The sequence below is a fragment of the Rhinolophus sinicus genome, linkage group LG04 (genome assembly GCF_036562045.2).
Source record: "Rhinolophus sinicus isolate RSC01 linkage group LG04, ASM3656204v1, whole genome shotgun sequence".
NCBI lineage: Eukaryota > Metazoa > Chordata > Mammalia > Chiroptera > Rhinolophidae > Rhinolophus > Rhinolophus sinicus.
Genome location: NC_133754.1, coordinates 124,341,577 through 124,356,404, shown reverse-complemented (window position 1 = coordinate 124,356,404; position 14,828 = coordinate 124,341,577). Strand labels below are relative to the sequence as shown.

The 14,828-nt window shown below is 43.8% G+C and overlaps 1 protein-coding gene and 1 long non-coding RNA gene across 2 annotated transcripts; one reads left to right on the top strand and one right to left on the bottom strand.

The window, feature by feature from the left end:
* Positions 1-6,013: 6,013 nt before the first annotated feature.
* Positions 6,014-6,549, bottom strand: LOC141571263 (interferon alpha-5-like). The gene is given in 2 exon segments (XM_074331518.1): positions 6,014-6,219; positions 6,222-6,549. Coding segments are annotated over 2 exon segments (534 nt in total).
* Positions 6,550-8,522: 1,973 nt separating this feature from the next.
* On the top strand, positions 8,523-13,785 carry LOC141571112 (uncharacterized). Its single transcript, XR_012495703.1, has 3 exons — positions 8,523-9,896; positions 10,034-10,782; positions 11,893-13,785. It is a non-coding gene; the product is annotated as an uncharacterized LOC141571112 (long non-coding RNA).
* The last annotated feature ends 1,043 nt before the right edge of the window (positions 13,786-14,828 follow it).

The following is a 14,828-nucleotide window of genomic DNA, read 5'->3' as shown; positions in this document are numbered from 1 at the left end:
CGGGGTTGTGGTTTGTATAAGGATCTGAGCTGTCTGACTTCTAAGGAAAAGTAGACAAATTCCTTTTAAGCAGTTGTAAGGGGGTAGATTTTTCTGTCAACTGAAACAGAAGTTTGCAGCTGGCACCGGAGTAACGCGCGTCCCTTCCGATGCTCAGCAGGCTGCTGTGCCATCAGAGCAGAGGGTGCTGCGGACACTGCTATTGGCCATGTCTCCGTGGGAGAACTCGGTGCTCTTCTCCCCTCCCCTCTGAATTGGAATGACCTGGAGAAACAGCTGACTCAGTGCTGTCCATTCCATTGGATTGTTCCTCCTGCTGAGGACCTCCCTGCTGCAGTCCACGCTTCAAACGTCTCTGTTCTCCTTCCACGGGCTGGAGCTGCTGCTGACTTTCAACTTCTTCGCGTTTCTACAGGTGCACTGTGGTTTTGGGAGCAAAGGTGAGTCCCGCGCCTAGTGCAGCGTCCTTGTGGTGGAATCAGAGGTGGAACTGCCTACCAGAGACCTGAATGCTTGCCTGGATTCTTTCCCCAGTCGTGGGTGTAGACGGGTGGCCGAGCTCCGTGTCTTTACTGCGTTTCTGCGAACGACTGGCCGGACATCAGGGGGACCTGGACCTCTCCCTGCACGCGGGAACCAGCTGGCAGGGACGGTGGAGGCGGGGCCGTGTTCAGAATCCTGCTTGAGAGGCTGAAACACCTCCAGGGCTTCCAGCTGGGGCTGCACGGTGATCCCTCACACCCCATGCGTGGCACTGGGCGTCGCTTCTCATGCCTGGGGGTGTAAAGACCTGCTCAGCTTCTGGAACCGTACCGGCGTGCGGGCTGCGCAGCGCTCACTCCCCCTTCCCCAGCCCTCCAGCCCTGCGGCTTGGTCCTCCAACACTGTCGAATATTTAGTAAGTCTGGGGTGTGAAACAGGACAGGGCTAACAGATTTTCAGGGCACAGTGTCAGTATGAAACCAAATCGTCACCTTTTACACCCAATCGCAAATAGGAAAAACAACAAAAAAAGTTGCAGTAACAAACAAACAGAAACAGCAACCAAGAGTGGAAGGAATCCTAAGTACAAACATTTGAAAGGTGTAGGGCAATCACAAAGTCAGAGCCAGGTGAATCCAAAAAAATGTCCTTGTTGGCCTGCTTCTACAGGGTTCCCAACCAGAGGTGGAGGAATAAAGAAAAGCACGGACAAACATCGTTTAACATGGTAACTAGATCCCTTTAACCCATCAATTGGAGAGGAGCAATATAGAGATTGAGTGTGTGTCATGCAGGGAGACCCGCGGGGTCTCTGGTCCCGCTCCCCATACAAGAACGCAGGACATGGTGAGGCCAAAAAGGAACACCCACGGAGACATAGGTAGGGGAGTCATACCACTATATTCTCTCTGGTGGCACTATACTCTCACTGGAGGCTGGATCCACACTGTCCGCAAACCGCCATCCACACTTGCCAGCCCAGCTGCCATCTTCTTGCTAGCCCCCATTCTTCCTCCTCTCTCTTCTCTCTCTGCTAGCGTAGCCACAGCAGTTATATTAGTGGCCAATGGCTCACTGGTTACAGCTGACGGCCAACTAGCCACAGCTGATGGCCATGCAATCACAGTTGGCCATTTACTACCTGAGCCAACACCTTTCTATGTGAGGCCGAGAGCCTGGAAACTACTTTCTGGGGCTCTGCCCCCACAGTGTGTAAACTGAAGCAAAGATTTGAGAGACCCCTGATACCTGAGAAATTAATTTCCACTTCCCGATCAACTAGTTCATTTACAATTTTGGATAACCTTCATACCTCTCAATTCTACCCAAATGGGTACTTGGCAGGCTGTTATTTGTCAACCACTGTATTCTCTGACATTTCCTTATTTAAGTTGTCTTCTCTCTTACCACTGAGTCACAGAGGAAGGGAAGCAAGTGGAGTCATTACTCAAAGTAAGAATGAGAATTTTTTCCAGATTATATTATGCAGCTGGGGCATTCTCCCTCTGTAAGATACAACAGCTGAGGAAGTGGGCTTAGTCAAATATTGGGGTGGGACCTTTCCAGGACAGAGCCTCTTTGTAGCTCTGAAGAAGTAGGTGAGGATCAGACTCTTTCGCATGGAACAGAAAGAAGCCTGCTGTCTGCAGACTTTGGTGATTGTCGTTGTCCCTCTTGGCCAATAGGTGGCGCTCCTCCTCCTTAAATGCTTTAATCATCCCCAGGGTAAAATCCACCGGACTTTCTAGTTCCTTTGGGCTACAGCTACGATTAGATCATGGTAGAAGCGACAAGCCGCAGTTCCAAAAATATTCATCCGAAGGAGAAAAATAGTCCGTGATGTAGGAGTTGTTTCTGAAACACCTAGAACGCTCGTTCAACTTTTGCTTTTAATTGGTGGCTTTATACTCTAAAGGGAAATGAATGACCAGAAACCACAAATGGGGAGGAAACAGCTGTATTGGTGGGCAGTGCAGCTGAAGAAGGAGTAAGTGAGGAGAGCACGCTGGGAATTTCTACATTGGAGAAAAAGGAAGTGATTCTGATATGGGAACAGAGCAAGGGAATTCAGAAAAGCAAGGAAGGAGGACAGAAGAGTGCCACGTATTATTACACGGACCATATAAGATTCATTCCTCCTTAGAGACTAACTTCTCTCTTCCACCTATTAATGCAAGCCGCCATTTCCTTGCTGCATATTCTTATCCTCGATGCGAGTAGTGACTATACTTTAGTCTTCGTAACACTTCCCAGAATTCTGTTTTTCACACTGTCGTGTTTTTGCAGGTATTTATTGAGAGATGGGAGAGTTCACTATTCTGATACTCGAATAGGACAATTGAGTCGCGAACTCATCCTGGATAAAGTGCTACATAGCTCGCTGCTGAATATCAGTAGGGTCACCTTACAAGTACCCCTTGGGAAGCTATGCACCGATTCCATCTCCTAGTCCACCCTTCAAAGCCATTTTGGAACTCTTGTTCTGGAATGGCCATCAGAGCTGTTGTCATATCACCCTTGATGTCCTGAGTGTTATCAAAATGTCTTCCTTTCAATATTTTCTTTATCTTTGGGTAAAGAAAGAAGTCACTGGGGGCCAGATGAAGTGGGTAGGGAGGGTGTTCCAATACAGTTATTTGCTGACTGGCTAAAAACTCCCTGACAGGTAGTCCCATGTGAGCTGGTGCATTGTCCTTACTCAAGAGCCATGAATTGTTTGGGAAAAGCTCAAGTCGTCTAACTTTGTCACACAGCCTTTTCAGCACCTCTAAATAGTAAAGTTGGTTAACTGTTTGTCCAGTTGGTACACGTTCATAATGAATAGGCCACTGATGTGGAAGAAAGGTTAGCAACATTGTTGCAATAAATTTGCATATTTAATTGTCAGACCTTTGCATAGCTGTATTTAAAAATGAGAAAACAGTTACCATATTTAAGCCTTAACACTGTGAACATGTTTGAAGATGTTTTAGTTTGTTTCATGTTCACAATAACTCTAGGAATATTTTCACCTTATTTTACATGTGAGGTAGGTGATGCTCAAAGAGTTCTAAATTCCCCAGGATCACACCTAATAGCTGGCAGAATATGGTTCAATACTGAATCCTATCTTGCGTATTTCACGCAATTGAAAAGTTCATCTTTTAAAATTCCTTTCAGAAAAAGGCCGACCTCCCAAGATAAGAAGGAATTCTGCCAACAGACTGCCTTATGACTCAGAAATCCAAGCCTTCCTAAGGTGTCCAACCTGTTGGTCCTCTTCTAGAAAACCCTGACGAATACTCTGGGAAGCCAAGTGTTCCCGATTCTTGTGCATCTTCTGAATTACTGCATCCTCCAGAGGGGAGAACGGAACCGCACAGGACAGAAATATGTTGAAATTTAACTACGGCCCTAGCCAATCCCTAGTTGGAAAGCAGCAAATCCGAACCTTGAGCGTGTTACCTCAGGAAAAGACGGCTGAGCCCTCCACAGTCGCAGGCGCTCCCTGCTCCCTAAGCAATGACACCTACTTCCTGGTGAAATACCTCAGGGAAGATATTATGCTCGTCATAGAAATTCCTCTCAACATTTACCACAATTGATATATTGGAATAAGCAAAATGTCAGTAGCTCGCAGGAACAATGACACTATTCATTCACAATCCTTAGCTTATATCGGGCTGCTCCATTTTGCTACCTATGCAGAGGTTTTCCCACTGAGTGAAAGAGATTTCAAGATCGTTTTTCAAGATGACAATGAGAACATTTCTCTATTCCATGATAGTTGGAGTCTGATAGTAGGAGTAAATCTGTGAAACTAATGTTATGCTATTGACAGTTGTATGATCAATGTTTCAAGAGATTTTCCTGATTAGCACTGAGTGCCATTCCCGGATTGGCAGCTCTACCTGCCCCCAGAGTCCTGTAGTGTGTGGAAGGGGTGATTCACAGGGAAGCTCTGGTCTGCACAGTAGGTTGTAGGCAGGGAACACACCTTTCTCTGTCCCTTTAACTGCCCAGTCCAAACAGTCCAGCCAGCCTGGAACCAGAGACTCACACTCTTTCTCTTTGTAATAGACACAGGGTAAGGCAACAGGCAGATCATGATGGCATTAGAACGTATCGTTACCAAGAAGTAGCCGTGTTTTGTAGCATGAAGTGACGTCCCCAGGAAGTGGTAGCATCTGCCTAGATCAGAGGCCTGCCCCCCAGGCTGGGTCTCTGCATTTGTTCCACTGGGTCACCAGGGAGCTGTTTCTCCTGAGAGAAGTTTCCTTTGCCCTCCCACAGGCTGAATCCACTTTCTGTTTTCTGCTAGCTACAGCTACTATTGCATCACACTCAACGCATTAAGGAAAGCCTCTCATGAAGACGTTTCTGCAAAACCTCGCAATGTGATGCACTTTTGCTTTTTACTTGTAATGTTCTGCTCTTTAGGGAAATTTTTAAGCTGAAACCACAATGGAACAGAAAGCAGTTGTGTGAATGGGCTGAGAGATAAAGAGTAAATGACAAAGGGCTGTGGGGCTTTCTACCCTGGAGAGGAAGGAAAGTGTTGTGCTATGGGGGTGTATCCTGGAATGTGCCAGACGCTGGAGCCATTACCTATCCTGCTGCTCTGCCCGTTACCTAGATATTTATTTCCCTCTCTCAGATATGAGTACAAGCCACCATTTCATCCCTGAAAAAATAAGACACTTCTGTGACATGAGGAACCACCATTTTTCAGCCTTCTCCAGAATTCATGACAGAATTCTGTTTTTTTTGGCTGCCTCTTTTTAGGTCAGCTACTGAAAGGTTGGATACAGGTCCTAAGAATTTGATAGAAAGAGACACGTTATATAAGTATATGCTGGTGAGAGAATTCATTTTTTTTCCTTCTGCTCAATACAGCGTTGAACGTAACATTAATTTTGACCATTGCTTTTAGGTTCCTTTCCCCACAAGAATCAAAGAAACAAGAGAGCAGGAACCTTATTCGTTCTGTTCACCTCTGTATCCTGAGGGTAAAACACAACCTGATATAGAGAAAGTCAACAATTACCTAAAATTTGAATATAATATGATGGGTAAATGATTTGTGAGATCCATTCTTTAAACCAAGTTGCACAGTCAGGCTTGGTGTTTCTTTTAAAAATAAACTAATACGAGAAGTTTACTATGGTAAAATTGTAATAAACAAAAAAGTCACAAATGTAAAGAACTAAATAGAAAGAACATATTGTATTTTATCACCACAGTGTAAAGATGCATGTGAGTGACACTATATGAAAAAAATTATTACAAATAAATGAATATTAAAATAGATACACAGATCCATCGGCATGGGCATCTGTAAGTGACGAGTGCCTGTAAAGTTGAACATCATGTTACCTAAAACTCCTGAAAGTCTTTGACAAATTGATTGCACTTATGTCATGATTACAACACAAGATAACAGACAGTCTTTGCCATGACAAACACGAGGAAGTGTTATATTATTACTCCGTGAGAATCATCTCCATGGGGAACCAGGTGTCGTTCTCATTCCTTCATCTTCCCCACGAGTTCATTGGTAAGAGAAGGATCTCCTGATTTCTGCTCTGACAATCTCCCAGGCACAAGGGCTGTATTTCTTCCCTTGCAGAGAGAGGGTGATTCTCTGGAAGTATTTCCTCAGGGCCAGAAGGGAGTCCTCATTCACCAGGGGCGTCCCTTCCACACCCACCTCCTGCATCAGACAGGCTTCCAGGTCATTCACATGCTGATAAAGCCCAGCCAGAACTTGTCCAGGAGGGTCTTGTCCCAAGCAGCGAAGGAGCCCTGTATTCTGAAGAGGTCGAAGGTCTGCTGGGTCATCGCCTGGATGACAGAGATGGCTTGAGCCTTCTGTAACTGGTTGCCACCAAACGCCTCCCGGGGGAATCCAAAGTCATGTCTGTCCTTCAGGCAGGAGAAAGAGGACATTCTCCTCATTTGTGCCATGAGCACCAAGGCCCTCCTGTTAAGCAGCCTGTGGTTGTGAGGCAGGTCACAGCCCTGAGAGCAGCGGGAGTGGCAGCTGAGCACCAGCAGGGCCATCAGGAAGGAGAAGGGCAGGGCCATTGGGGGCTGTCAGATGCTGCTGGCCTGGCTGAGCCCGGGGCCTGCACACCTTGTCTCCAGGCTCTGAAGCCCTTCCTTTGTTGCATGCGTCTCATGTAGGGGACATAACGAATTTCCAATTTCTGAATGTCCCCTTTCTACTTCTGCTTTTGTTTTCCTTGATGCACTTTCTACATGGTTTAGATCAGTGCCATGCAAACTTACATTTTCATATTACTCCTTGCCCACAGAGTCTCTCAGATGTTTTCGTTAGTGGATCCCCCAGGAAAACTTCACACAGTTGTACGATATACATGTATGTACTGCATGTGTATCTGTGCTTCACATATATGAAAAGAAAGTGTAAAATTTAATCCAAATATTCTGTGAAGGATTAAGATTGAATAGTAAACATTTCAAGCTGTAAGGTAAATTTAAAAGCTATTGATGTTTCCTTTAACGTAATTCAAGTTAATTTAACTTTTTAACTAAGTTTCCAGAATGACTTTTAACGCAATATATTTACTCATATATATAGTAACATATCTCGTGTTCAAATAAAAATGTATGTCGTATGTCAAAATAATATCAATGTGTAGGTGGAACTTAAAATCATTCGAAACGACTAAACACCATTGAGCACTTAAATTAGTTATCTAACATTTATTTTTTGGTACTTAACTTTTAATTTTGCTCCATATCAGAAAGTAATTATTAACTTCAGTAGTTGCTAAATATTCATCTATCTTGTCAACGTTTTTTGTTTTAGTTTTGACATAATTATTGATGACATGAATAACTTTTGTAGAACTAAGTAATAAAATATAAACTGTTTGCATTTGAGCGTCAAAAACCACGTCACCCTGAGGCTCAAACGTGAGGAACATCCACAAAACAGCCAATGGCAGCTGGTAAGTAAACAAACGCGCCCTCTCACAATATGACTCTGAAATCAAGCTAATGATGGAGGGAAAGTCCTCCAATGAGCCACCAAGTCAACGGAGGTTTGGAGCACTGATCTTGCATGCATTTTGCCTGTCTTCATTGAACCAAGGATTCTCATGTGATACACGAGAAAAACGGATACTAAGGAATAAGATTTTGTTGCATAGGCTCGGGCTTTGGAGAGCAACAAACCGTTGTCATAGCTAAGATTTTTTAGTGACCTGCTATGGTTTCATGATTATGTTCCCATAAAATTTACATGTGGAAGTCTGAATCCCTGAAGTGATCATGTAATGTGATGAGGAAATTTGGAAATAATTAGGGCCTGAGGGAGGAGCCTCGTGAATGGTATTGGTGCCCTCATAAAAGAGGCCTGCGCTAGATCCCTCCCTCTCCTGCCATGTGAGGATACAGGAGAACTCGGCATTATGTCCCCAGGAAGCAGGCTCTCCTCCTAAGCCAACCATGCTGACACCCTCATGTACATTTCAGCCTGTAGAACTGTGAGCAAGAAATGTCTGCTCTTCACAAGCTACGGACTCCATGCTCTTCTATTAAAATAACCTGAATGGACTAAGACATACCCGACCTAATTTCTTCTCAGAAAACATCCCCGGGGTCTGTAAAATACCTCAAAGGAGAGAAATCATTTTACTCAACCTTGGCATCTAGTGCAGTCCCTATTATTTCAGGAGCACAGTCAATATTCATGAAGAGAATAATGAAGGTAACAACGGGAGAAAGAATAATACCAATATACACTAGATAGACATGAATTGAGTGAACTAGAGAACTAAATACTTTGCAAATTGATCATGGTTCTCTGAAGGAGGTTGTAATTAAATATTGTATGAGGCAGTAATTTAAAAGATTGTTGGGTCTGGGAGATATTTACTTCAGGTTTGTATCTTCAATATTTAGACTATCAGGATGAGAATCATAGGCCTCGTCATAAAAAGAAGACTCACGCTCTGCGTTTATTTCAGGGATCCTCGAGAACCTGCAAGGAGCTACCTGATCAGACTTTCCTCGTCTCCCCCGGGTAACGAGGAAACAACTTGCACTTTACACTGTGTTCTGAGACCTCGTCTACACACTTGTGGCCGTTCTTTAACTTTAGCTTGTGCTTTGAGAATCAACCTGAATGCTTCTTTCACAGGATCAGTGATGCTGTGAGCTGTAACTAGTGACCTCCATGCTATGTCCCCCAGAGTTTAATTTGTAGAATCAGACTTGCAGTTGTATTGATAATGTTAGTGCAGCACATTGGTAAAAATAACACCTGGGGTATTTTTTGACCTACAAGAGCATTAGGACAGATAGCATAAAAATGAACAGTGGTCGTATACACTGAACTTGTCTGCTCTCCCAGTTAGTCCCCAGAGTAGAGTCTGCTTCTGAACTTATTGCACCTAGACGTCCCATGAGAATAAATTCAGAACAACTGTGGTGAGTGTAACTCATATTGCCCTGTAGAGTCCTGGCCCTTGAAAACACCCCATGTGATCTGCCATAATTTTCCCTTTACAGCTGAGTGGTATAGACTTGAGTACCAGAGACAAATGTGGCATAACATGTTGAATATGGCAAAGTCACACAATAGAAAGTACCCATGACATTGAATCACTGCAGAACAACCAACCAGAGAGTCCTCTGTTGAGGAATGATTGCACTGTGTTCTTTTACAAAGGAAAGGTAAGTCTTTATAATGATCAATGTATGAATGGTTTTCTGTTTATCACTTAGAACAGCTACCATTAACTTAACTGACAAATGTGTCTAACAAAATACTATCCTGATGAACCTTCCCATAAAAAGAATGGACTTTACACTTTGTACAACAAGTGTTTTCCTGAACCCCCAAGCCCCCCAAAAAACACCCTTAAACAGGTTATCGAAATTATATTTTAAAATTATTTATTTGAAAAGGTAGTTCTTTTCCCTATCTATAATTTTGTAGCATTATGATGAAAACTGATTTTCTTAAATAAGGCCCTGGTTTTGGTTTCAGGAATTTCTCAGCCGGTGCCGAAAAGTGAATTGTGATTGTTTGGGGGTTTAGCAAACAGTGCCATCTAACAGAGAGTCACGAATATAAGTTTCTTCTTTGTTTGTGGACTTTGCTTGAGGGTTGTTACACAAGAGAAAGGCGCACTTGAATTTCACTTCTGACAACCTCCCAAGCACAGGAGCTGTATTTCTTTTTCTTCAGATACTTCAGGATTATGCGGAAGTAATTCCGGATACGAATTCCCAAATGGTCGGGACAAAGCAGAGTTTGTTCTTTAGTCTGCCCCAGCTCTTCCAGACTGTGATCTAGGCCAGAGAGCAGTTTGGCGAGGAGCGTGTGGTCCCAAGCTGCAGGGCTCTTGTCTGTATTGAACAGCTTGAAGGTCTGCTGGAGCATCAGGAGGCACAAACAGGTGCGTTGTGTCTTCTGCATTTGGGTGATGTTCCCAGTTTCCCAAGGAAATCGGAAGTCGATTCTGTCGTTCAGGCATAAGTGAGGGGGGATGCTTTCCAGCTGTCCCATAAGACTGAGGATTTCCCATTTTTCTAGGCTGTGGCTCCAAGACAGGTCCCCGCCAAGAGAAAAAGCCGGGATGGAGCCCAGCATCACTCCCGCCACTAGCCACCAACAGATCTGGGCCATTGAGAATTGGACGCTTCGCTAGACGCCCTGCAGGGGGCGCGCGGGCACCGCTCCACAGCGCGAAGGTTCCTTCGAGGGTTTACTGAGAAGCGTGCTTCTCGAGCTGGCCGCAAGAGGGCGCGCGGACGCAGACTTGGCAGCCTTTCTGCGATTCGGGTAGCAGAGAGAAAAGTCCAGGGCCTCATTGAGGAACAAACTCGGCGCTGCTTTAATAGTGTAGGAAAGAAAATTGCCTTTCCGCGGCCCGGACGGCTGAAGACCGAGCTTTGCCGTGGCCGCGCCGGGGACATATTTCTTAGGGACGGAGAACAGAAACGCGCGTTTACTGCACTTTCCCCCAGTTTTGTGCTTTCCTTTCGCACAGAAACCCTAGCGAGGCCACTTTCACAAAGAATCCGTTTACGGAGAGATTTGAGGCTCGGAATCGGAACATGTTGAGTCGTTTTTACGGCTTTGGGACAGTGTCTGTGCGAGATGCCGACAGATTCAGAGACGGAGGAACACGGAAACCATGGGATGTGACAGGACAGCGTTGGGGACGCCATCGGAGTGAGTGGGCGCGGCCACCCTGGGGGCCCGAGCCCGGGAAGAATGTGCGTCCCCGGGTCAGGCTTTGTGACTTTCCTGGTGACTTTTCAACTTTACAGCTTTACAAGGTGATGGGGTAAAGTATTGAAAAACGAAAAGTGGGAACATTAAATGAGCATTTTACTAGTAAGCTTTCAAAATGTTAAAATGTTTTAATACTAAATAAAAATATCAAAGGTAATATGCTAAAAATTTTTTCACAGTAAAAGTCAAAATGTAATTTAAACTTTTTAAAAGATTAAGATTTTTTAATAGTCAATATAAATATTAACATAACATTTAGAAATATCTTTAAGTGAGAGACTATTAAATCGGCATTTTATTTAACTTTGTTTAAACTGTATTTTACGTATGCCAATACAAGAATTTAAGATAATTTTCCTTTTTTGGCTTTCAGGGAAGCGAACTCATTAATATTTTTAAGACTGCTTCTTTACTTGTTTACATGTTTGATAATTTCTTGTCATTCCCTTACAATCTTCAATAATTTTTATTTAATTTGTCGTTACTGAAACACCTTTCACAGGACTCCAACTTGACTATATTGTTAAAAAGAAAAGGTAGTTGTGTACAAGCAGTTGAGGACAGTTTAATTTTCTTTTGACAAAACGGAGACAATATATGAATTAACCCTTGGTGTTCAGAATTTTAGTAACTGAATGGAATTTGTCAGAATTTTGCTTATACGGGGCCCCCCTTCTGTGTAAGACACTCAGTTACTTGCAATGCCAGGTCATTTCATGTCTTTTAATTTTTTATATTTTTTTCATCATGGATGTGTTGGCATTAATTTTCAATTTTAGTGTTGCTTAAAATATTATTTATCTTGATTGCTTAGATTGGTGCCTTCTCAATTCAGTACCTGAGGGCAGTAATAACTTTACAACCCCATTAACCCAGGAAATAGCTTTTGAATTAGAATGTTGTGATCGTCACTGGCTGAATATCTAGGAATGTCTCATTACCCATCATTTCTCCCCACCCCCTTTATTGTTTTACTGTTTTCCTGGTCTTTAGAACTTTTTAATTTAATCTGTGCCTTAACATAATATCATCAGGGATAGTTTGAATCTCAGGATGAGGGAAGGGATATTTAGCTCATTTATAGGATTCATAGAACAGCTGTTTATTTGTTTGTTTGTCTCCTGACAACTTGCCCTCATGCTGGTTTTCTGCAGAGAGCTTCAAGTGTGCTGTAAGATTTCCCTCATTGGGGCCGGCCCGGTGGCTCAGGCGGTTAGAGCTCCGTGCTCCTAACTCCAAAGGCTGCCGGTTGGATTCCCACATGGGCCAGTGGGCTCCCACCACAAGGTTGCAAGTTCAATTCCTCGAGTCCCGCAAGGGATGGTGGGCTGTGCGCCCCCTGCCACTAGCAACGGCAACTGGACCTGGAACTGAGCTGTGCCCTCCACAACTAAGACTGAAAGAACAACAACTTGAAGCTGAACAGAACCCTCCTAAGATTGAAAGAACAACTTGACTTGGAGAAAAGTCCTGAAAGTGCACACTGTTCCTCAATAAAGTCCTGTTCCCCTTTCCCAATAAGATTTCCCTCATTAATGTGCCTGGCTCTGAGCTAAGAATGGAAACTGGGGCCTGTTCCTTCACAGTCATACATACAAGCCCATACAAGCCCCTCTTCTAGAGTTTCCATTGGGGGACCTCAACAGGCACACCCGAGAGTGTTAAAAGAGCTGCAATCAAAGCTTCTCTTGGCTTGGCTGAACATGGACTTTACAGATTATCACGTTACGTTAATACAAAAAGCAGAATGTGTTCAGATTCTCAGCTTGTAATTTGCAAATTTTTGTTTAATCTTTACAATTTCCTGTGTGACCACGAGTAAAGTTGTGTTTCAGAAGCGGAAATGAAAATCTGATGTCATTTCAATTCAGGAGCCACAGATTTTGTCAACTGCTGCACTGAGCATGCTGGGATTTCATTAAAACTAATCGTGCCTTTAATGTCTGCCCTCCCTGCTCCCTGGAGGCCAGTCACCATCCCTGTCTTACTCTCTCTGAATGCACATTGCCAAGCACATTAAACCACCTAAGTGCAGTCCATACCTCTTGGGTGACACAATAAAGAGACCTGTGTGAATTAACCCTTAGTGTTCAGTTGTACTAGGCAGTTATATCTGCAGACTGTGTCAGAGAACATGAGCTATGGTACCTGCAAAGCAATGTGGAAGAATTGAAACCGAGTCTATTAGCCCCTTAAGAGGAGAGTTCAGAGAGGGGAGACAACTTCTAGCAGTGCAATTTCAGAAATGTTCAGTGGAGTCCAGGATCCAACCTCTAAGTACTCTTATTAGAATTAAAAACAGAGATTGAGACTCAAGTATTTGTTTTATTTAAATGGGTTCATTTAGGTGAACATGTCTTATTGGATTGAGACTTGTGTCATTTTTCCATTAATGAGTTGAAATTCCATTATAATGATACTAAAGAAATATTGAAGTTAGGTCATTATGTGAGGCCCATAAGTAGAAGAGAAATTGGAAACAAGTGGAAACAGAATTGGGACAAGTACAGAAAACGATAACCCAGGCCCATTTAAGAATCTCATTTGCCAGAAGGTACTCAGGGCAGCTGGGCAAAGGCTCCTAAGGCCAGACCACTGCATCACCAATTTCTTAGGGGCCCACCAGCCTCTTTACTGATGATGACACAGAGAATGTTCTCCAGCTCCGTTCTGCACCAGATGGGAGAATCTTCCTTGTGTGTCTGCCTAAAGGACAAGAATGTTTTCAGGTTCCTATAGAGGCAGCGAGATGGCAGCCAGTTTGAAAAATGTGAGGCTACCCCTTTCTCTATGTGATGACGGACCAGAAGATCTTCAGCCTCTTCAGCACAAACAGCTGAAATTCCTCACTGGGTCTGAGCAGCAGCTGGGAGATGTAGAGACCAATTTGGTGCAGGAGATGAGGGAGGAAAAGACCATGCCAGGCAGTGAGGACTCCAGCCAGGCTGTCAAGTGCTATCTCCAAAGAACCGGTCTCTATCTGAAAAAGGAAGTGTACAGCTGCGGTGCCTATTATTATCAGCTGGACATTAAGAAATGAAAATGGTTAAGTGCTTTCTGTGTATCATCAAGCTCACAGAAAACCCAGAGTTGGAAAGGAGACATAGGAGACGTAGGCCCAGTCTTCCCTAGTTGAGTCTTGTTGATTAAGCCTTATCTACATATAAGCCTGAAGGTTGTAAATAGTCAATTCAAAGACTTATTTTCTACTTCAGTTGTAAAATGCATCGTCATTTTTGGCCATTGTTTTTCTATAAAAAGAGGAAACTCCTTTTGAATCACGAGAAAATGCATTTCTACTTTGTAATAATTAGAATTTATCTACTTATCTAGGATGATTGTTGTATTTACCAAATTGATTCTTTATATTATTTTATGGTCAACTTGGTCTTCTGTTTTCATTTGCTTTGGAGGTGTAAAATCTATACCTTAAATGTGAGCTCTTACTCATACTCTTATTAAAGAGATACACAGGTTAAAGCCCTTAACCTATGATCTGCCTTCAAATCCAAAAGGAACATAGTTTTATTCCTTTCATTGATTTATAAAATATTTTGAAGTATTCTGCTGTGGGTAATTTACCTGTGTTTGTGAATATATTGGTAAATATAAAAAGACATTACTTTCTTGAATGGAGCACTCTGGCAGAGAAGACAGGCCTTAAAGAGTAAAGAGGGCCCGCCGGTAGCTCAGGTGGTAGGAGCGCCATGCTCCTAACGCAAAGGTTGCCAGTTCAATTCCCAGCCAGTGAGCTGAGCCCTCTACAGCTAAGATTGTGAACAGCAGCTCTCCCTGGAGCTGGGCTGCCATGAGCAGATGGAGGTCAGGTCGGTATGAGCTGCCATGGGCTACCATGTGCTGCCAGGAGCAGCTGGTGGCCAGCATGAGTGGTTGGCAGCCATCGCAAGCAGCCGGCAGCCGCAAAAGCTGCCGTGAACTGTTGACCGAGGACCGCTGACTAACTGCCTTGGGCAGGGGGGGTGGGGCAGTGCAAGACTCATAACACCAGCATGGGTCAGGGAGCTGTGTCCTACACAACTAGACTGAGAAACAACGGCTTAAGGGGGGAGAGGAGGACAGGCAGAAGAAA